Here is a 24531-nt window from a genome sequence, read left to right as displayed (position 1 = left end):
TGTACACAAAAAAACATGAAAATAATACAAGAAAATATTATTTGTTAACTGTTGATCTAAGCTATAAATTTTTATTTTTTTTTTTCTATAAACGAAATGAACAAATGACTTTTTGGAGAGTTGTCGTGTCTCAATTAGCTGCAGCGAGGAGCTCCGGCTCGGGTTGCTTCTGATCGGGTGAGCCACCTGGGACAGTGGTACGACCATGGTACAAATTGCCACGAAGATCGATGGAGAAGTTGTAGTCCAATGGATTGGCCAAAGCTGTTTCTATTGCCGCATCAATATTCTCACGAGTGATGAAGTTCTTTGCAGCTTCCTGAAATATTGACAGCAGTTAAGATTTATTTCAATTGGAACATAGTGGAGTAACTAAAGCAAATTATTAGGGAACCCGACCGAACAGCTTCGATTTAGATAATCTTTTCATTCAAACGTCGGTAATTAAAAATACTTTGACCTCTATAGGTTAATATTAAAAAACAAAACCAATTTGTTTGCTTAATTTTCTTAAAATTAAATGAGACTTAAAGATTCTCTAAATAATTTAAGGACATTTAAGGGGTAATAACACCTTGTAAACCACGAAATCGAGCGTCATTTTCATCAGCGTATAAAACAAAGAAGAAATATTATTTTCTTTTGGTGTTTGCTTAGTTTAATTAAGTATATAAATAGGTAACAGAATAAGCTAATGTTAAATTTTTTAATGATGTGAAATTTTTTAAATTACGGTGTAGTTCAGGGTGATAGTAAAATCCTGTGCTCTCATCGGGCGACCAACTAACTCCTACAGTTTTTAACCGATTGGGCTGAAATTTTGTGTGGAGCTTAAAAATGCTATTCTCTAGTGAAGTACGTAGAATTTTTTTGAAATATCAATTTTTAAAGAAATGGCATTAGTTTGAAAAAATTATTTCATTCCAAAAACAAAATTCGTTGAAAAAAAGACCATAAAATCGTTAAATTTTAATATTTCAAAAAATTCCTACGTACTTCACTAGAGAATAGTATTTTAAAGCTCCACACAAAATTTCAGCCCAATCGGTTAAAAACTGTAGGAGTTAGTTGGTCGCCCGATGAGAGCACAGGATTTTACTATCACCCTGAACTACACCGTAATTTAAAAAATTTCACATCATTAAAAAATTTAACATTAGCTTATTTGTTACCTATTTATATACTTAATTAAACTAAGCAAACACCAAAAGAAAATAATATTTCTTCTTTGTTTTACACGCTGATGAAAATGACGCTCGATTTCGTGGTTTACAAGGTGTTATTAGCCCTTAAGCGATAAGTAATTTTTTCACAAACTGAATTTCAAACAGAAAAAAGAATATTTTGAACACAACACCTTCAATATTTAAAAACACATTTTTAAAAAGTTAGAAGATCATTCATATCTATTAAATTTGAATCCACTAAATGTAACGAGCTTTTGAAAAATGTTCCTCAAACTAAGAATGTTGAAAAAAAAGTTTTATTGAAAAAATTTTAATGAGTTTTTTTTAAACTTTTTCGAAATAAAGTATGAATTTTAAAAAAAATTTTTGATCATAAATATTGTTAGCTGAATTCCGAAGAGGAAAGGTAATATATGTACAGTGCGGTTCACATGGTTAGACGCACCAATTTTCTTTTACTTAAATTTCAGTTTTTTGTAGGTGTGTACAAGAATAACCAAAAAAATTGTATTCGTTAGAATGGTTATTTAGTTCTTAATAGAAAAGCAAAAAGAAATAGTGGGTGAGTGGAAGTTAACGGTACTTTTTACTCCTTCTTGTCTCTGATGTAAGAAAAAAGGGCACTTTTTTTGGCTCACAAGATTAGACGCACACCTTAAATTAGTTAGTTTGGCGAGATCTATTGCACTGATTTGATTAAATTTGGAAGATTAAGCATCAAGGAGTATTTTTTTAGTGAGTTTCATTCAAAATCTGTACAAAAAAGTTCTGAGCGCGAAAGAAAAAGGGAAAAATGACGCGTTGGACTCCAAAGGTGTTTCCATAGGCACCGTTGCCAAAACAATAGGATGAATTGACCATTTCGAGAGGATTTATTTTTTAGACAGTGCCTCCTTCAGTAAAAACTTCAAGGGAGGAACAATAGAAGCTTTAACACCTTAGGAAAAAAGAAAATTTAGAAGAGAAGCTTCGAATTCAGCCATATCCACGAGCAAAATTAAAGAAAAAGCTGGGATAATGGAAAGAACATCAACTTTTCGGCAAATTATTTTGAGTACCGAACATCCTTAATTAAAATAAAACTTAAAAATAGCCACTAAAAAACTCTGTTTGAAAAGAATAGCGGTTTGAAACGAAAACCAAATCGAATGTAGTATTAAATGGCTCCCAAAACCCTTACACCAGTTGTATTGAATGGTGGAGTGTCAAAAACTTGTCCTCCTTGTTAAAATCGTGAAAGTAGTGGGATTACCCATGAGAACAATTCAAATTAAGCTTTTTTTCCTTAAAAAAAAATAACACATTTGGTCAGTTTAGAAAACTTCAATAACTTGTTTCATACGTTATGTGAAGAGGTGCGATCTCCAACCGCTATTCTTTTCAAACAGAGTTTTTTAGTGGCTATTTTTAAGTTTTATTTTAATTAAGGATGTTCGGTACTCAAAATAATCTGCCGAAAAGTTGATGTTCTTTCCATTATCCCAGCTTTTTCTTTAATTTTGCTCGTGGATATGGCTGAATTCAAAGCTTCTCTTCTAAATTTTCTTTTTTCCTAAGGTGTTAAAGCTTCTATTGTTCCTTCCTTAAAGTTTTTACTGAAGGAGGCACTGTCTAAAAAATAAATCCTCTCGAAATGGTCAATTCATCCTATTGTTTTGGCAACGGTGCCTATGGAAACACCTTTGGAGTCCAACAAAAATTCGAAAAAAAAATATAATATTTTATTACGAAATTTTATTTAAATAGACATGTTAAATTTTTTTTAATAATTTCTTTTTTCAAAATTCTGAGTTTGAAGATCAATTTTTCAAAAACACTTAATTCAATTTACTCAATTTTAATTGACATTACATTTACGTACATTAGGGCGTTCGTTATTTAGGTTTTTTTGGGAATCAAGTTCCGAAGTGGAAAAACTGTTTCTAAATAATAAAAAAAAAAATCCCCTAATTTTTTTAGATTTTTATTTTGACGCTAGATGGCGCCCCAAGAGGGTTAAAGTTTTTTCTCATTTGAAATAGTTATATGTTGACTTATAAGGCCATTTTTTTAGATATAGCCTAAATGTAAAAATGTTTGATGAGGTTCTATTCTATATTAAACATCCTTTTCAAAAAGGTATTAACCATCAAACATTTTTACAGTTAAATGTTTTTCTCTTTGGAGGACACTTCTTATAGATGCAAATAAAGCACCCCGTACGTACAGATTGATTCAAGTGACGACACTATTGTAGTAAATTAATTACTTTTAGTTATTTTGTTTAATAAAACAGAAGCAAAACAAACGGAGACCAAAATAAAAAAAAAATTTATGAATGAAAATTTGACAGATGTGTGCCAATTCTTTGCATGCCAATTTATCAAACATTTTTGCTGATCACCTTACACCATTCATGTCAAACTCAATGGTTTCTAGGGGGCCAAAACAGCGAGATCTTAATTTTTATGGGCCGCAAAAAAGTAAAACTAGAATTTTTATAAAACAGATGTATCTATAAAAATAATAAGAATTGTAACATTAATGTTTACTTCCTGATACCTACAATCTCTTCTTTACTTGTAATTTTTTCACCAGACCAAGGTGTAAGTTAGGCTGGATCTTATTTCTCTTAATAATTAAAAAATTTTTGCTTGCATCAGAAGGTTGTGTGAAATTCGCAAGCGATTTTAAATGGTGGTTTTAAATTGTCCCAAATCTGACTGAAAAAGAATTTTGAAATTCGGTCATATCCACTTCATAGAAATTTGGAACTTACTTCGGAGTCACACTAAAACTCGAATACCTTTATTTCCATATCATTCGACAATTATTCTATTTTTATGAAAAAAAAAAAAAAAACAAAGAATGCCATCCTAGGGCATTCATGATTTAACCTACCGTTCGTTGGGTTAAATCAGAACATTCGCTTCCTAATTCACGAGATCTTATAGGTAAATTTATAATTTTGTTTTCGAGTACATTCCACATTTATTTGTTCATTAAAAAAGAGGTGAATGTGCGTTGAACAGAAAATATAAATTATAACCTTAAGCCTGGTACGCAAATCGAGATATATTTTAGCATATTTGGAATTTTAATTATTGTTCAAAACAAACTCATAATAAAATACACTTTAGATCCGATACAAAGTGTCGAAAAAATTAAGCCGAGATAAAACTTATCTTAGCATCATATTGATAATTTCTATGGGACCTAAAATTTGGCTCGGATATGTGTACCAGGCTTTAACCCTCTGTAGGCACACCTCTTTTTTGCAGATTTGGTTTATACTTTTTCATGTCGCTAGAACTTTTTTTGGTCTCACTCTTTTATAAAGAATCATATATGAAATTGATGTAGAATTTTCCGAGAAATTCGAATATTGTATTCACAATTCCAAAAAAATGATTTTTCACCCTCATAAAGACACTTTTTTGTGGCCACTTTTTATTTTTGTGCTGCCAAATTCGCACCCGTGTGCCGACAGAGGGTTAAGCTCAAAATTATCAAAAATGTCGAGGGCCGCAAAGTTACTCGTTGTGGGCCGCAAGTTTGACATGCATGCCTTACACAGCCGAAAAATATTTTGTGATCACATTTTATGATCGCAAATGTGACTATCACCAATCACCTTATGCGATTCCACCCCTCATTTTCCAAAAAATGCATAAAAACTATTAAAAACCTATTTTTTCAAATATTTTGGAGTTTTATGTGCATTTTGTTTAAAATAATGAAAGCATTTTATTTTTGTCAACACTTTGTTTAGTAGGGTACCCACTGTGGGAAACGGTGCAATTAAAAACAACATAGGTATTTGAAAAATCTCTTAAAAATTCAAATATCTTACTATATTTTGAGCTAGCTCGCTATTTTAATAAAAATGAAAAAGCAATGCAACTTTTAAAAGCTATTAAATTTGAAAATTCTATAGTTGAGCACTTTAACACACTTTACTATAGAGGTTAAAGTATTTTTAACTAACGATTTTTGAAAAAAAAAAAATAGATAATCAAAATCAGAGCTGTTCGGCCGGATTCCCTAATATTGCCATTTTTATAGCTTTAATTACTCCACTAACATTTGTTTAAAAGAATTACCTTTTCTTTCCTGACAATCTCCTCGATGCGTTGAAGTCGATCTTCTTCGCGTTCCTTAGCCAATTCTAACCTCTCTTTGATAAATTCTCTTCTCTCGGCGTATTCCTTCGCCAAACGAGCATTACGTTCTCCAGCGATTTTAGCATTCCACTCTTTATTCAAATCCACACAACGTTGGAATTCTTGTTCCTCCTGCTCTGGTGTCTCAACCAAATGATCGGCTGTTGAAGTCTCTCTAATGCGTTGGGATTCTTCACGTAAATACATTCGCATTGATCTCATTTGAGTTCTAAATTGAATAATTGTCATCTGTTGGAAGATTCTTTAATTCTAATTGAAACTTACTTGTAATGATTATGCAATCGAAGTAATTCAAGTTTTTCATCTTCGGTTTGTGGTTTCTTTTCTGGGATACGAAATACTTTGCTTTTGGCAACTGGCAACCAACGAGGCTTGCGACGCCATCGAACGAATTCCAAACCAATTGAACAATTTGTTATTTTAGTTTCACTTGTTTGTGAAAGCACCGTCAAAGCGGAGCGAAACATGATTTTTATATAAAATTGATTTGTTTTGGTTTTTTTATGGAAATTCGGTCGGCTCTGGAAGAGGAATCTTTTTCACTTCAATTTTTTTTTCTTTTTTAGGTTAATTTTGAAGTGACAGAAATGACAGATGGATGGTGGTGAATTTGAGATATGTCAAAAGTTGAAATTCAGTACAGCGGACGTGTGAATCATGCACAGCGGATACTGAGGTATGTTTATTATGATTGATTAATAGAGGGCAGTATAATCTTTCCGTTAATTTCCGTTCGAGGTAATTTTTGTATGCAACACATATAAATAAAATGTCAAAAACATATCCTCAGCTGGATTTTAAGCCCAATTTCCTTAATGCATCTTAAAATTTTTATTGTTTGTAGACTAAACCTGTGGTGTCGCGAATATTGTCAAAATTTGAAATAAAACCAATTTGTAAGGTAAATTAGAATTCGAACTAGCAATACTACTGGATTCTAATTCCTTTACAAACAGGATAACTAAGGATTTGAAATGTAACTTTACTTACAAGTAACTGGAAAAAAAACAGATCTGTACCAAATAAAACATTTCAGCTTCTTTAAAGTCATACAAGGAGCCTTTCCCGACAAACAATTTTGGTTCTATAAAGCTTTACAGATACAATTGTTGCTTCTGTAAAGCATTATAGAAGCAAAATTGTTAGTAGGGTTAGCTTTGCGCAGAGGCGATATCGTAACCAACCCAACAAACAATATCTTTTCTATAAAGCTTTACAGGAGTCACATATCCACCTATAAAGCTTTATAGAAGCAAATTTGTTATTCGGGAATGAGGTTCTACCGAGGTGCTATTATTGTACCTGGCAAAAAACTAGAATGTTATACACATTTCAATAAAATGTAGTCATAAGGTGCATTAGAAGCTTAATCGAAGGTAATTAGAAACTTTAACAAAACTGTTAGTTTTGTCAGATTAATGGTATGGTTAAGATTATCTCCAATAAGAATCGATTAATGTTCATCCTTACGTTATGCTAAATTTGTTTGACCTTTTCGATCAGCAGCACCTATTAGGTTTTGATTAGGAAGAATGTATCTATGTACCTTGGTCACGTGTTAATTGTGTTTTGAATAAGTTTTGCCTTCACATGATAAAATGCCTTTTTCAGAGGATATGGTTATTCTCCAAGCACTCATGTTTTAGGAGTAAGGAGTTGAGTTTTCGGATTTTTTTTTTTTTGAGATGGTAGCCCTAGTCTGGAAAATCTAATTGAATACTCACATAAGGTCAAAAGTGAACTTGATATCGTGAGGAAGTATTTTTCGTGATAACGAAAAAAGTTCAATTTCTTGTTAGTTGCTTCGCTATAGATCACAAAGGTTTTGTGACTCGTGAGAATTGCTGGTTGCTAGGATTGTATTATGCAGGCACTCTAAGAGCGTTCATTAGATTATTTATTTACCACATTATTCATCATACTCTCATACCATATACAAGTACCTAGGTACTTTAAATTTCTGAGCTTTGAGAATACCGGTCAAGCATTCAACCGTTCTAAGGTTGACAAAACGGTCATATGATGCAAGAAAAATGTGGTGAATAAGGCTGATCCAGAGAAGCTTCTTGTAAAGATTACTGTTAGATATTTTTGTGTAATTCCTATGAAACTCAACCCGGCAAAACCGATTTAAATTTTTTTTTTTAAATAACCCGATTTTGTTAAATTAAAAAAGGATCGTGGTTTACGAAGATTTAGCCACTACTTGTATTTTATTATTACTATTAAGTATTACAAAATTTTTATTTATTTAATAATATATAACAATTTAATCTACTTGGGTACATGAGTGCAAATAAAAGTAACATTTAATAAAAAAATTAATACATTCGCTTGATGGTATAAAAATAAACATAGCCTAATCCTAACCTTTTGAGCTAAGATAATAATGTCATGCCGTGGAAATAGAGAACAAGGGATTAAGGTAAAATTCATTACAAAACCTTTTTTGAAATACGCTTTTGAAAAACGCTTACAAAATAGACATTTAATCAATGTTCGTTAGATGCAACTAAAGTAATTTTTTGAATTTATACTTCTTTTTCAACGTTTGTACCTATCAGAGTGAAAATTTACTAAAAATATCAAAAAGGCATTTACCTTTGTAAAAGAAAAACATCATTACGGTCTTGAGCACCTTTAATGTTTTAGAAATTTTTAATTGAACTGTGTCACGTTTAGATAAAAAATACTACACGTCCTACAGAATTCAGAAAAACCGTTTTTATAGTTATGTCGAATTCCTTTAAATTTTTTGAATCGCCTCAAAATAATCGAATTTTTGGTGTTAAAAAGGAACATGAAAACAGACCGAATTCTTTTTGCTATTGTATGTGTGTCATTTGACAACAATTTTTACACGAACGTCAAGCTGAAACCAAAACAATTTCTGCAAAATAAAACCAGAGATTCCTTTGATCAATAATTTTGTTTATTTTCTTCGGTAATATAGATTTATTTTAATCAGAATCAAAGGGAAATTGCAGTTATTATTGAGATCTGAGTGAATATGAAGTAGAAGGTTATTATTTTGGTCATATGCTGTGGTTTTACAGAGAAAAAATTTTCTGACGACAATTGCGAGAAGAAAAGTCACAAAAATTTTACTTTTTCACAAGAAATATGCCAGGAAAAAATATATTTTGATCGTACATTGTTTTTTTTTTATTTATTTCATATTTTTCCGCAATAAAAATACGATATTCAATTAAAATTTACTCTTTATTTGAAGTTGGTGTTCTCAAATAAACAAACAACACGAAGAAAACTTTCAGCTTGACGTTTGAGAAATGTCAAATGCTCCAAGTGTGTGTGCAAATCCGTGTAAATCTCTCAAAAAAGAGGGATTAAAAAAAATTCGAATTCTGCTTCGTTTGAGGCGAATTTTTTTTCTATGGAACATGATTTTCAGAAAAAATTCGCTTCGAGATCGCCGAAAATTCGATTTTTCAATTGAAAGGAATTCGACATTACTTAGCAGTTGAATGTATATATCTTTTGTCTTCTTCAATACCATATTTCTTTGCTGCGGGGTACAAAGGGGTTAAGTCAAAAAAACTCGATTTTCAGATTTTTATTGGACTTTTTGTTTTCTCTTTCGTTTGGTCCTATCGCCATAGCTCTAGTGTATCTCCTTCCTTTAGAAATGATTCAGTACAAAAGGTTTAAGTCAAAAAATTTTAAATTTTGTGGTACTAAGGGCGTAAGTTGACTTAAATCCTTTGTTTTTGCATTAATTTTTAGTTTAAAAATAAAAAAATTGGTCCTAAGGCGTTAAGTCAAGAGGAAGACAGAAAACGAAAATTCATTTTTCTACAGTATTATATTAGCTCAAAAAGAATTCTCAAAGGTAAATAATCACATTGATATTTCCAACTTTCTTTTACAAATTGAAATTTGTTATCAATGTAAACAAAGATTTTTCTTGACTTAACTCCTTTGTATCAAGTTTATTTTGAATGACTAAATGGCTCTAAAGTAGTGTTAAGTCAACACATTTTTTTTTTTTTAAGAACGTTCATTTTCTGGTCAACAGCATATGGAATTTAAAAAAGATCTTATAAATGATGTTTCTGCATCATTACTTTTTCTAAATAATAATATTCAGATTTGGGAACAAAAATTGAAACTTCAATTTCATTTTTCTCAAAACTAACTTTTCTGACTTAACCACTTTGTACCCGGCGCCAAAGATTTATCAGAACTCAATACTACAGTTATTGGTTTAACGTTTTCAATGGAAAACGGCCAATTTGTAAAGAAAAAAAGGTAAGAACACTCAACAAATTTTGATTATACTTTGAATTATACTTTGAATTTTCAAAGTATAAACTTGAATGGTCACTGTGGTGTATGCGTAATAATCCAGTCAAATAAGGGTTTAACCTCGGAATGAATGTTAGTAGAATTTTTTTTTGCTCAATATCTTCCTTTTGCCATTGTATAACATATCTCAAAAGTCTAGAAAAATCTCATGTCCGCTTGTCGCGATTTCAAGGTCAAATCGCGAAATAGAGATTTTCAAAATTAGCAAAAATAGGCTATGGTATTATATACACATATGATACATGATTTCAAGGTATTTTTTAATGCTTATTCCAAAAAATCTAAAATCAAGACAATCTGACGTCTCTGGAAAAAGTTATACCTGTTTTTCATCTGTCAACTCATATTATTATAACAGTTGCAAACTTACTTCCGAAAAACCCTTAAAAGTTATGGTAGATGAACCAAATTTTGCATGAAGATTTTAGAATCCATCATCATTAAAAATCAAAACAATCCATTACAAAAAATATATATACCTACGAAATAATGGTATTTTTTGATGGAGCGGCAAATTTTAGGATATGCACTAAAGAAGATTCTTGTTCATCTTAGGAAAAAGTGCTAATAGGCTAATTTTTTCATTTTAATCTTTGTTTGGATATTCTTTAACTACCCTCAAAAATTTAAAAAAATCTCATGTCCGCAAGTGTTAATTTTCTTGGTTTGAAAATAAGGTGCAGATTTTAAAAAATTAATAAGAAAAGTTTAAATTTTTATATGTATACCAACATAAGCGACATGATTTAAAGGTATTTTTTAACACTTATTCCAACAAAACTCACAAACAAGTCAACCTGACCATCCCTGAAAAGTAATGCATCTTATTCATGTTGATCTGACACAAATATCTGAAGTGTAGTTTTTCAATTTTTTAAAATCTGCACCTTATTTTCAAACCAAGAAAATTAGGACTTGCGGACATGAGATTTTTTTAGATTTTTGAGGGTAGTTAAAGAATATCCAAACAAAGATTAAAATGAAAAAATTAGCCTATTAGCACTTATTCCTAAGATGAACAAGAATCTTCTTTAGTGCATATCCTAAAATTTGCCCCTCCATAAAAAAATACCATTATTTCGTAGGTATATATATTTTTTGTAATGGATTGTTTTGATTTTTAATAATAATGGATTCTAAAATCTTCATGCAAAATTTGGTTCATCTACCATAACTTTTAAGGGTTTTTCGGCAGTAAGTTTGCAACTGTTATAATAATATGAGTAGACAGATGAAAAACAGGTATAACTTTTTCCAGAGAAGTCAGATTGTCTTGATTTTAGGTTTTTTGGAATCACCATTAAAAAATACCTTGAAATCATGTATCATATGTGTATATAATACCATAGCCTATTTTTGCTAATTTTGAAAATTTCCATTTCGCGATTTGACCTTGAAATCGCGACAAGCGGACATGAGATTTTTCTAGACTTTTGAGATATGTTATAGAATGGCAAAAGGAAGATATTGAGCAAAAAAAATTTCTACTAACATTAATTCCGAGATTTACCCCTTTTTTCTCCTTATTTTACTGTATTATAATTTTTTTTTTTTCATTTCTGGACTTTTTTTTTCTTTTGCATAGCAATTTATTAATTTAATTTAGTGCTAGATTATTCAGAAGAGCACGTGAAGTGCTATTTAAACTCATAAGATGGCAGTGGTATTAAAACTCTTTGAAGATATTAAATAGCTATGGTAACTTTTTTTTTTACTATACCCATTTCGTACTTTGATTTGCATTAGAAAAGACTAATGCAATATTTCATTTCCTGAGTTCTGTTAGTAAGTTCAACTTATCCTATAAAACAAGTTCGCTTCAGGATTACAATACAACACCCCTGAAGTCACTGCGGATGAGCCACTAAATTATTACCTACATACTTTTGTGATCAACGCCAGCCCGCTAAATTCTCAAAATTAAATAATAAACATCATTTTCGTTTTCTTTTAAATAAATTTCATTTATTCTAAGACTAAAATATTTCATATACAAATAGATATAATTTGTTATACAATTCATATAATTTAAAGAAAAAAAAAAAATAATATATAAGATCAATCAACAAATATATATTTTTAAATATATATTTTTTACTTACTCTCTAAATTGAAGTGTAAAACTAAATATTATTTTAATTATTTTTAATATTTATAACTATTTAAGGTTAAATTTCAATATTTTTTATATTTTTTAAAATAAAATTCAACAAACAATATTTTTAAAAAATATTTTGTGCCTGTTTTTAGAAAAATTAAATTTTTACGAATAAAAAAACGGTGTGAGGTTATAAATTTAAATAAAAATAAAATTGAAATAAAATAAAATTATTAAAAAAAAAAAAATAATATTAAAACGTTTCATATTAAATCACAGTGCCAGCAACGAATATCAGATATTGTGGATGATGCTTCGTGCTCCACCATAGGACGGAATCGTTTGCTGTTTTTCTAAAAATGTTTTTAAATTAATTTTTTAAATTTAATAATAACTATGTCTTCATTGATAAAAACGAAATTAAAATACTTCAAGTTCGGTTTTAAGAAAAATGGTGATGTTAAAACAATAATATTGAGAAATATTTACATATTTTGTTTTTTTTTTTCCATTTTGTACTTCCATAATTATAATTTTATATAATTATAAATTTAAATATGCAATTTGAATCAAGGTAAAAATTATAACATATACGTAACGTTATGGAAGACAAAATTGTTATATTAAATGTTTAAATTAATTATTTTTTTTTAAATTCATATTATGTGTGGGTGTTAATTCAATTAAAAAAATGATAAATCTAATTTATTTATTATTGAAGAATTATTTTTGCTTTTGCCCGGTTTTTAAAAAAATGTAAATTTTTTTTAATAAGGTATTATTAATTTTTGTTTATACTCCATCAGCACAACAGTACATATTTTTAAAATAAAACATAACTAAAAGAATTCATATGACTTAATGCAACGAATTATGTTTATATTACTTTTTACACAGTCTTCTTCTTCTTAACAAAAAAAAAAAAAAAAAAACAACACGTTTAAATTTTAAACGGACTATAAGGTAGGTTCGTGGTGGTGGTGGTGAGAAATATATATATTTTTTATAAGTAATATACTTTTTTATGATTTTGTTGTTCTTAATTTTTTTTTTAAACTTCCGTACTATGCGTTTGTATTCGAACTTTTTTAACACTGCCATTTCGATTCATTGGCGGTGAATGTCCTGATCCAGAGAATCCTGGATTTTGTATACCCAAGGTATCCTTAGGTCTAGGTTTCTTTAAACTGGATCGTAATGGTGATCGGGTAACAGATTCAACTGTTGAACCATTCGAAACACTTGTTAGGGTTGTGTTCATAGATGCAACACTGCCACCATTTCTGATGCCACTGTAGGGTTTCCCTGAAGCATCTGTTACAGAGACTCCTGAAAAGAAGAAAAAATAGAATAAATTTTATATAATGTATAAAATATGGTAAATCAACTATAAGATTCAAAGACGCTGTATGACCCCTCTCCTTACCCCTTTGGTAGGAGAGGCAATTTCCACAAATGTAAACTTCAAGCAAATAAAAAAACATTTAAACACATAATGGAAATCCTTAAAATTATGCTTCTACCCGTCTACCGGAATTTCAGCAGAAACAGTGAACATTTTGGTTCTTTTACCTATTTAAAAAAAATCACTTTTAAAGGTTTGTTTTGACCTTTAGTCCAACTGTCAAAAAAACAAAAACAAATTTTGTTTATGTTTTCTTTTTCTTCTTATTTCAAAAAAAGATACTCAGACTTTTAAACAATTTATAAAACATAAATTTTTGTTAACGAACCTAGACTTAATAAACTCAAAACAATTTTGCTCACCGTTTTTTTTTTTATTTTGACATAGATTTTAGGAAGATATTTGAACTAGAATATCTTATTTTTATTAAATACACTGGGTAGTCAAAATTAGCGGAACGTTGACAAAAAAACGAAATTTTCGGTGTTTTTATCAATTCAATTATAATTTGAACTTTGAACTAAGGGCAGGCTAACGAAAAATAGTGCTTTAATTAGTTAGAATTACCAAAGTTAGTTCAGAAAGGTCTAAAAAGTTCTATTCATGTACTGAAAAAGAAATCACTACACACACCAGTCTATATTTGTTGTTACTTTTGAAAAATGTTTGGATAGATTTTACTAAACATGTAGCTCTTCTAGGTGCTTATATGGCAAACAAAAAAAAAAAATCAATGATTTTTATACTTGAAAATATATTTTTATTTTGTGGTTTTTAAGGTGAAATGAAACAAATCTACTTAAGCATCTTAAAAAGAATGTTATAAGGACTACATTTAACCAAGTAAGAATTCTAAGTCAAATAAATAATATTTGAGGTGCAATGCCCACCACAAGTGGATTTACCTTTTCTAAATTATAAATTAAAAAAGGTCACTGTGGTGTATGCGTACTATTTTTTTAAAATTTTTTTGTGGTGAATTAAAACTAATTCTTCTATAATGTTTAAACTAATCGTAGGATACCGAAAATAAAAAATTGGGCTATCTTGGGCTTACCTTGGGGAAACGAGCCACAGTGCAAAACCAACAATTTTTACTCTATTTAAAAAAATAATATTATTTAAAAAGATTTTTGAGGTAAAAAAAAAATAATTTTAGAACTAAGGATGGGCTAGCGAAAAAAAAATCTTGGAGTAACCTTGGGCAATCGAACCAGGCGGGTTTGGAAAAAAATTATCATTTGGGGGTGCCAACTTCACATAGCCACTTTCAAATTCATTTAAAAAAAAAGTCTCTCAAGGTAATGAGCTTCAAGTTTTCAAAATTATTTCTTTAATTCTATTTGCGATATACATAGATCGCAAAAATATCGATGATTAAAGTTAAATTTATGCTTTTCTGTACAAAGTCAGATTTCCCATTGTTCAAATCGGGTTGGGTTCGATATCCCGCTTTTTATATTCCCGTTTTTTAAAATCCCGCTTTTAAAATCCCGTTTTTCATTATCCCGCTTTTTATAATCCCGCTTTTTAAAATCCCGATTTTTATAATCCCGTTTTTTATTATCCCGATTTTGCAAGCAAAACTAGTTGTTTTATTTTAAAAAATCGCGCGATTTTTTAAAATAAAACAACTAGTTTTGCTTGCAAAATCGGGATACTAAAACAAATTAAGAAATGAGAGATTTTTCTAAACGCATTTAATTAAAACCTTAACAAAAAATATATAATACAGTCAAATAAGGAGAAAAAAGGGGTAAATCTCGGAATGAATGTTAGTAGAAATTTTTTTTGCTCAATATCTTCCTTTTGCCATTCTATAACATATCTCAAAAGTCTAGAAAAATCTCATGTCCGCTTGTCGCGATTTCAAGGCCAAATCGCGAAATGGAGATTTTCAAAATTAGCAAAAATAGGCTATGGTATTATATACACATATGATACATGATTTCAAGGTATATTTTAATGCTGATTCCAAAAAATCTAAAATTAAGACAATCTGACGTCTCTGGAAAAAGTTATACCTGTTTTTCATCTGTCAACTCATATTATTATAACAGTTGCAAACTTACTGCCGAAAAACCCTTAAAAGTTATGATAGACGAACCAAATTTTGCATGAAGATTTAAGAATCCATCATTATTAAAAATCAAAACAATCCCTTACAAAAAATATATACACCTACGAAATAATGGTATTTTTTGATGGAGGGGCAAATTTTAGGATATGCACTAAAGAAGATTCTTGTTCATCTTAGGAATAAGTGCAAATAGCCTATTTTTTTCATTTTAATCTTTGTTTGGATATTCTTTAATTACCCTCAAAAATCTAAAAAAATCTCATGTCCGCAAGACCTAATTTTCTTGGTTTGAAAATAAGGTGCAGATTTTAAAAAATTAATAAGAAAAGTTTAAATTTTTATATGTATACCAACTTAAGCGACATGATTTAAAGGTATTTTTTAACACTAATTCCAACAAAACTCACAAACAAGTCAACCTGACCATCCCTGAAAAGTAATGCACCTTATTCATGTTGATCTGACACAAAAATCTTAAGTGTAGTTTTCCAATTTTTTAAAATCTGCACCTTATTTTCAAACCAAGAAAATTAGGACTTGCGGACATGAGATTTTTTTAGATTTTTGAGGGTAATTAAAGAATATCCAAACAAAGATTAAAATGAAAAAATTAGCCTATTTGCACTTATTCCTAAGATGAACAAGAATCTTCTTTAGTGCATATTCTAAAATTTGCCCCTCCATCAAAAAATACCATTATTTCGTAGGTATATATATTTTTGTAATGGATTGTTTTGATTTTTAATAATGATGGATTCTAAAATCTTTATGCAAAATTTAGTTCATCTACCATAACTTTTAAGGGTTTTTCGGCAGTAAGTTTGCAACTGTTATAATAATATGAGCTGACAGATGAAAAACAGGTATAACTTTTTCCAGAGACGTCAGATTGTCTTGATTTTAGATTTTTTGGAATCAGTATTAAAAAATACCTTGAAATCATGTATCATATGTGTATATAATACCATAGCCTATTATTGCTAATTTTGAAAATCTCCATTTCGCGATTTGACCTTGAAATCGCGACAAGCGGACATGAGATTTTTCTAGACTTTTGAGATATATTATAGAATGGCAAAAGGAAGATATTGAGCAAAAAAAATTTCTACTAACATTCATTCCGAGGTTAAACCCTTATTTGACTGGATTAATAATATATACAAAAAATAAGAAAAAGTAAGGAATGTTTAATTAACAAACTAATATTTACTTTAAACTTTTAAAGGAACAATGAAATCGTGATAATCCCATAGATTAATAATAACTTAAAATGATCACAACACCTTAAATTAAGTACACACTACATAATCAAAAGAAATTTCATTTAAATATATTTCAACTTATATTTGGATGCATTTCAACAATTTTGATATTTAAATAAATGAAATTTCTTTTACTTGTGAACTCAATTTAAGGCTTTAATCATTTTATGTTTTTATAAAAGAAATACCGTTTTCAGAATGTATTGAAGGTACATATTGTGTGATATTTACAACTCAAAAAATCAGTTTTACTAATTTTTTGTCTATTTCTCATGATTTTCTCAATTGTGAATTAAGCATGTATTTTGTAAAAAAAAATCGGGATTTTCGGGATTTGACGGGATTTTAAAATTCGGGATTTTAGAAAACGGGATTTAAAAAAGCGGTATTTTAGTAAACGGGATTTTGAAACTTTTTTTTCGGGATTTTCGAAAAACGGGATTTTAAAAAGCGGGATTCCGATACGCTCCCGTTCAAATCATGGTTTAAAAAATAATAAATTAAAACCTAATTTACAAATTATTGGGTTCATAACCCGACAAACAATTTTGGTTCTATAAAGCTTTACAGATGCAATTGTTGCTTCTGTAAAGCATTATAGAAGCAAAATTGTTAGTAGGGAAGGAAGATTGGTTGGAAATATGTTTTCTAAGTCAAAAAAAAAAAAAAAACAATAATAAAATTTCGGAATTTTTTTGTGACGTAAGAATTGATCGACGCATGCACGCGTACGGTACTTTGAAAAAAAAAAAACTGTTTCTGCTGGTAGTTTTTGTTGAATTACTTTCGATTTTTTCAAAAAAAAAAAATGCGTTTAGTTCTTAATTTTCTACTAAAAATTAAGTATTGAATACTAAAAAGTAAAGGGTATTTAATTACGTACAATTATGGAAAAAAATACATTACTAAGAATTCAGTTAAAAATTTCAAAAAAAAATTGCATCAAAACAACCTGATAGAAAAGATTTCTGGTTGGTGTTGCCATATATTTATGATATATTTTTTCTATTTTAAGTAAATTTCTGAAATTTTTCAATTCCATAAGTTTCTTGCGTCAAATCAACCCATTCTAGCTTTTTGACACATTTTATGCAGTCTTTTTTCGCATTTGTATAAGTACCTACTCAATTGTGTTAAGTTGAACAAAAGCATACTAAATTGCCGTGGGGTACCTATTAAAATTTTTGAAATCTGACGTATGTGTATTTTATTATTCATAGAATACAATTCAGGGTTGGCCAATCAAATTTTCAAGATGATAAAACTCACTCATGTAAAAACAATTTAAGCGAAAAAATAATGTATAGATGTGAATATATGAAAATATATATTTGAATGTATTGGAATGATAATTATGTTGAACATTTAAGGCTCATGAATCGCACAGAAACACACATTTTTGAGACACTTTCCTGTTGATTCGCCGTTTTCGTCATTGTTATCGTTTTCGTTACAATCATCGTCATCATCTTCGTCAGGTTTTGGAAATTTGTAAACACGACAACTTTTATTCGAGTTGACAGCTGTAAGCTTAAGAACTGGTAGAACTTAAATTAAGTTTTAATTTCAGAAATTTTAAATTAAATCTTGTATGTGGACGAATGTTAAGACTTAGCAGTTATAACCCCTTTTTTGCACACCAAAGAATTCGACAAGGAAAGCTCATAAGTCTCTTAAATTATGTTCGGACTTCTAAGTACAATACCGTAGTTCAAAGTATTTAAATAAAACAAAATAATAAGTTTCTGAAGTCAAAAGATTAATTGACAAATTCTTCTCTAATTGGCTTAAACAATACAAAATAATGACTATTTCTACTTCTATCTTTATCTTCAACTCCAAGTTTTAAAATAAATAAACGATACAAAACTAAACTAATTTGAAGTTATGTGATTTATTCAATTTGAACCTTTATTTTTGCTGATAAATCGTATCATAGATTGGACATATGAAAATAAGTTTTCAAATTTAAGTACCAAATCCAATCATAATAATCAGCTTTTATACGATTTTTTTTTCAAAGTTTCAGCAACTTTTGTTAATAGTATGGAAAAAAAATATGTAGATAGTTTATTGATTTAATATTTATTTCTTACCATTTCTCGTTCGTCCTTCTTTAAATCCAGGATTATTGAATGTTGTAGCATTTGCTGGTGATGTATCTATAGCCATAGTTGGATCTCCTTCAGGTTTCCTTGAGAACATCATATCATAAACTGATGCCACAAAAAGGGCTATTGTTAAACCTATTACAGCTATCTGTAAAGATTTTTATCTCTCAAGACACCTTTTATACAAAATAATAAAACTATTCTTACTTGAATATAAAATGAAATTCCTCTAGTTACTCGGAATCCATAATTTTCCGAATCATCTATTTGTACAGCAAACAAAATGGTTGCAATAATAGCCAGAAGACCTTAAGAATTAAACCATTTTTATATTAAAGAAGCTTTATAGAAGTAATTATAAAAACTTACAGCCTATTAATGCCATAAACATTTTGAACATAACCAAAGAAGTATATTTCATCACAACCTTTTCCCTTGACGATATCATTGCCATCTGTATTACTGCCAGAATGCAATATATCCCTAATGCAATTGTACTAAGTACTGCCAGAAGGCCACTAATGTAAACAGAGGCTAAAATAAAATATAAATTATTAATGTGATTCTTAAATATCTGTCCTTTAAATTTAAATAAAAAAGGATAAAGTAGGTCATAAAGTTCAAAAAAGGTAAGTCTTACAAGCAAGTTGAAATTTAGATACATCACTGCCACATTTTTCTCTGTTGTACGTTAATTGTTTGCACACTTTAAAAAGACTAAAGTATCCTCTATCGGAGTCGTAATATCCACCTGGTTAATAAAAAAGATTGTATTGTTAAAAAAAAAATAATAATTTAATAGTAGGTATTCACCTGATGGACTATCGTAATGGCCCCATATTGGTATTCCAACTGCGGCTGCAGCTAGTATGAAGCAAATAAAACCCAAGCAGGTTATCCCCGCAGCGTAAATAGAAGTTTTCGGTCTAGCCATTTCAACTTCAGCATAATTAAACAATCAGTTTGTTTAGTTGGATATAATTTTTTGTTTGCATTCGACGTTTACTTCGATATGATCTCGAGATTGTTTACTTTCTATCAAAGAAAATTTTAGCCAGCAATCCATTTGAGATCTGAAATTATAAAGAAAAATTGATTAAAGACGCGTTATAGGAGTATTTTTAAACAAGCCCACAAAGGTACTTTATAGTGGTAAAAATATTGATGTCATTTTTATTAAATCAAATATAAACACAAAAAATATAAAAATAAAGTGATTAATTTCTTGAAAAGTTCAGAATGATTCCAATTAAATCTTTAAAAAAAATACAATCTTGAGGTAAAGGTCAAAACAAGGTAAGGAACCACAAAACAAACAAATACAATATAGGAGGGGTTGATCTATAAATAAAAAAGTTTTTCTTTGTTTTTTTATGCGCAAGGGTCTATAACTTCTATGTGTTTTTGTTTTTCTTAACTGGAGACAAAGTTTCAGCCAACTAAAAAAAAGGGTATAACGTCAAGATTAATGTCGATATGCCGTGGGGGCTTGTTGACGGATTACGTCAAGTGAGTTAAAGAGACACTTTTTATATTTCCAAAAGCTAATTTTTTTTTTTGTTCTTCTGAAGAGTCTTATTTTTTTATACCTACAACAAACTGTTGTTGGGTTAGTTGGTAGTAGTTGGAGCGTGACATGGTCATATAAAAATAAAATTTCTTTGTATTAGGTTCATGACCATTTTATTGTCAAGTAAAATAGTATTTTGAGGTCAACTTCCATTTAAGGAGTAAGAATCGAGTTTTTATTTTTAAGATCCCTTTTTTGAGAATTGACAAATATTGAAAAACAAAAAAAAAAAAAAAATTGTTTACCTATATTTTTTTGTAAGCACATATCTTCGAACATCAAAAGAAAGTTCTTTTTAAGCTCTATTCAGGGTTGAAATCCAAAAGTGTCTTTGAGGTCTCTGGTTACAGAGTTGTTTGAAACTAAACATATTTTTTTTTTCATACATTCGGAAGCAGATATTTTTGGATCCAAATCTCGAAACAAGTTTTGATTTGAAGATATGAGTTCATAACGAATATGCCTGTCTATTAAAGAACAAAAGTCATAAATCTATTTTTTTTAAGATTTTCGAAAAAAAAAAATCAAGGTTTACCCCTAGCCAAAAAAAAAATGCATTTTAAAAAATTTCCTCAAAGTCCATCAAATGATACATCAAAAGAAAGGTCTTTTTAAGCTCTATTCATGGTTGAAATCCAAAAGTGTCTTTGAGGTCTGGTTAAAGAGTTATTTGAAACTAAACAAACTTTGTATATACAAACATATTCGGAAGCAGATATCTTCGCAACCAAGTTTCGAAACTAGATTTGGTTTGAAGATATGATTTTATAGTGAACAGGCCTATCCATTTAGATATAAAAATTAAAACCTAATTTTTTTCCAAAATAATTAAAACAAAATGCATTTTAAAGAAATTCTTCGAAAGCCATCGAGTCATACCTCAAAAGAAAGGTCTTTTTAATTTACGAATGAATGAGTAAAAACATATTTTCAAATTTTGCTTAAACTATTGGTTTGCAGTCAAATTTGAAATAAGCCAACTTTAGAGTTGGCCTCCAGTTGGACGTTCGATAAAGATATCGTCGAAACATGTGAAATCGTTTAAAAAAAAAATAGTAGTAGTACGTAGTACCCCGTGGTACGATGGGTAGTGCGATAACTAGAGCTGATGCTGCTATTGCGATAGCTGCTTTCAATCACTAAACTCTTCCACTGAGCAGTGAACGATTGCTCTTCAATATAGCTGCTCACTGTTCAGTCCTCAGTCTTACAAAAATCCAAACCAATCTTATTTGTTGTGTTCTGTTTTTTTTTTATATTGAAAATGATAAACATATGAAGCAAACAAGTGAACAGGGAGAACAAAAAAAATGGTCTATGCTATTAGGGCTGTAAAAGTAACGACAAAATGAGTACCCGCATGTATACGTTACTTTTGATACTAGTACCCGCATCAATAATAACGTTACTCGTTACTTTCGTATGTTTCGCATTTTTTGCATATTTCGTATGTTTCGTGTGTTTCGCATGTTTCGTTACTTTCGCATGCTTCGTGTGTTTCGTACATTTCGTATATTTCATGTATTTGATACATTTCGTATGTTTGGTATTTTAAGTATGTTTCGTACATTGGTATAAGGGTGTAAAAATTTTTTTTTTGAAAAAAACTAAAAACAATTTCTATAATCGGAGCAACATTTTAAGGTCATAAACATTAAAATTAGTTGCGGCATTCTCATGTAATAAGAGTTTAAAGGTAGCTATATTGAATTGTTTTCGTTTTTTTTTTTATCAAACATGGAAACTTTTTTTGATTTTTTTCCAAATTTTTCGACAAAACTTTGGTAATTTTTTGTTTATATTCGTTTGTAATCTTATCACAATTCTTTAGAGACCTTAATTTCAAAAGTACAACGCGCGGATCTCGAAATGTGCCCATGATTATGAAAGTGGACTAAGTCACTTTTTGCATTGTTTGAAGAAAAACTTGCATAATAATTTTTTTATAACGATTTAATTATATTTCTTTTATGAAATCACTAGAGGAGCAATAAAGAAGTTTATTAACTGCAATTTCGCTTTCAAATAAACTTTACCCCTTAAATAACAATAAAATTTTTAGGCTTAATTTAATGCCATTTTTAGGAGTGACTTAGTCCACTTTCATAATTAAGGGCACAAATATTAACACTTCAATACAACCATGTCGAACAATTTTTCATTAATTTTTTCTATTGAGAGTGATTTTCAAACCTCGTTTTCTCTGCTTTTTTGTGTTGAAAATTTTGCACCGAAAATAAACTAATTTTTTGAAAAACCAATTCATTCTTAAGCTAAATATCAATACGATTAACACCAAGGCCATAAACAGATTGGTTGCGTCGTGGATATATGTACATATTTCGGCCAAATAGAGAAAATACAAAAACGTCTCTTTTGATATTTCTGTATAAATTATCGATAACACAATAATTATTGAACCTTGGCACTACTGTTTTAATCGAGACAAAAGTAAACTCCAGATAATTATCTGCAGTTAGCATTCTGACTATGGTTACGATACCGACACGAGATGCGAAATGCGACAAATTGAGTGTATCACTTCATTTCGTATATCTTACATCGGATTTAGTATTGAAACTGGAATCGCGTCGTTACTCGTATGTTTCGTATCTCGTAGGTTTCGTATGTTTCGTTACTTCAGTACCCAGTAACGAAAAATACGAGTAACGATACTGTTTAGAAAGTAACGTTTCGTTACTCATTACTGAAGTGAATACCCGCATTTTAGTAACGAATACATACGATTTGCTACAGCTCTATATGCTATTAAAGATTTCACTGCTCTTATGAGCAAAACTGCTCTCTGTTAAATTCATTGCTCTTTTTTAGAACATGTTCCCGGCTCTTTCCCTTTCACCTTCGCTGCTTGTTTTTGTGAGTATTCTGTTCTTCATATAAATATAATGATTTGATTTACACTGAAAAAAGCAAAAATGTAGAGAAAAGTTGATCAAGATGATGACAAAACAGATGACTTCAATCTGAAATATTTCTCTTTAAAAAATTGAAAATGGTCACTTACTTTTTATTTGTTTTTTTTTATTCCACATTTTCAATCATATTTTAAATCAAGAAGAAATTTAAAGAGTAATTTGGCGCTCTAAATGATATTTAAAGAGTGATTAAATAGCAGCTATTAATAGCTTTATTTTTTGATTTCTTATGTTTTAAGGCACTGAAAGATGTGATTACCTTTTTCTGGAGATCAAGAAGTAATGTTTTAGATAAATCGGCCTTATCACGAATTTCATTCGTATCGGACATTTTCTACGATTTCCGAAAAAAGAATCACAAAATCCATTCGTAGTGACAATTTGTATGAAATTTTCCATCACGAACGGATTCCGTGATTGGTTTTTCGCGAATCGAAGCAAATTTCCGATACGAATAGAATTCGTATGAACAGGACTTAAGTTCCACTTTGGTGCCTTCGCTACCTATTCCTTAAAGTGAGTTCTCAGAATCACTTACGATTAGAGTCTGCAAAAGCCTTAATGCAGGTACATATATTTCGCCATGAGTTACTTCCTAAGCGTTCTTGTATACCCCGAAATTTTCACCTAATTTTAACTGTGCGAAGACAAAATCTTATGTTCAAAGTTTTCAGCATTGGGTTTCGCAAAATTGATCCCACAAAACCCAACTACCAAAAACTATTGCATAGAAAATATTATCATAAGAAAAATTTCATAAGCTTTTTAATCTTTTCTTTCAAAACTTTAAAGACCCAACTGCAATCTGTAGTCTTTAAACGACTTTGGCCTTATCTTTTATCTCTTCTTCAGAAACCCAGGTATATTTTATTTCAGATACGTGACAAAAGTCAATTTTTTTCTTTGCCTAAAGGTGTCTTAGCCTTGATTCAAAAATAAAATCCATAATTATATGAACTTTTATGCCTTTATCATGTCACATCTTTTTCTTTTTCTCTCTCTCTCTCTCTCTCTCTCAGCTCTCAGGTGGTGTCATTGACTTTAGTTTGTAATAATAAATTAAAAATCCATTGAAGAAAAATTAACATCACATGGAACTCTTTACAAAGTAAGCTACCTCGCCAATAAGTCGTCTACTTTGAGTTCATAATTTATAACAACGAATGTTAATTAACAATAGAAAGTTCCGTCTGCCTTTTATGTGCCATGTTATATAGGGTCTTTATGTATAGTATACGTTTATGGAAAATGCATGACTATAATGACTTCTAGACGTGAACGTAAGTAATATACATATTTCACAAATTGCTCTTACTCTATAGGTAATTGATCTAAAAAAGAACAACGACTTTGACGAGCGAACAAAAACGTAACAAACATTATGCCCATACAT

General features: G+C 29.6%; 2 protein-coding genes across 3 annotated transcripts in view; both read right to left on the bottom strand.

The window, feature by feature from the left end:
- Positions 1 to 37: 37 nt before the first annotated feature.
- Positions 38 to 5920, bottom strand: LOC129918928 (probable 28S ribosomal protein S26, mitochondrial). Its single transcript, XM_055999697.1, has 3 exons — positions 5615 to 5920; positions 5270 to 5558; positions 38 to 319 (listed from the first exon to the last, which is right to left on the bottom strand). Exons 1-3 carry the CDS (start codon positions 5815 to 5817, stop codon positions 131 to 133), a joined length of 681 nt encoding a protein of 226 aa, XP_055855672.1. The 5' UTR covers positions 5818 to 5920; the 3' UTR covers positions 38 to 130.
- Positions 5921 to 12688: 6768 nt separating this feature from the next.
- LOC129917960 (uncharacterized) overlaps positions 12689 to 24531 on the bottom strand; it is a 65984-nt gene continuing 54141 nt past the window's right edge. For both annotated transcript variants that reach the window (XM_055998223.1, XM_055998224.1), the window contains exons 2-7: positions 19446 to 19705; positions 19273 to 19383; positions 19002 to 19166; positions 18840 to 18940; positions 18618 to 18780; positions 12689 to 13103 (exon numbers count right to left, since the gene is read on the bottom strand). In XM_055998223.1, the coding sequence (XP_055854198.1) occupies positions 12826 to 13103; positions 18618 to 18780; positions 18840 to 18940; positions 19002 to 19166; positions 19273 to 19383; positions 19446 to 19566 (939 nt within the window). In that variant the 5' untranslated portion in view covers positions 19567 to 19705 and the 3' untranslated portion in view covers positions 12689 to 12825. The remainder of the gene's footprint in view (positions 13104 to 18617; positions 18781 to 18839; positions 18941 to 19001; positions 19167 to 19272; positions 19384 to 19445; positions 19706 to 24531) is intronic.

Source organism: Episyrphus balteatus, chromosome 4 (assembly GCF_945859705.1).
Source record: "Episyrphus balteatus chromosome 4, idEpiBalt1.1, whole genome shotgun sequence".
In the NCBI taxonomy this organism is placed as follows: Eukaryota; Metazoa; Arthropoda; class Insecta; order Diptera; family Syrphidae; genus Episyrphus; species Episyrphus balteatus.
This window is presented reverse-complemented; position numbering and strand designations above follow the sequence as displayed.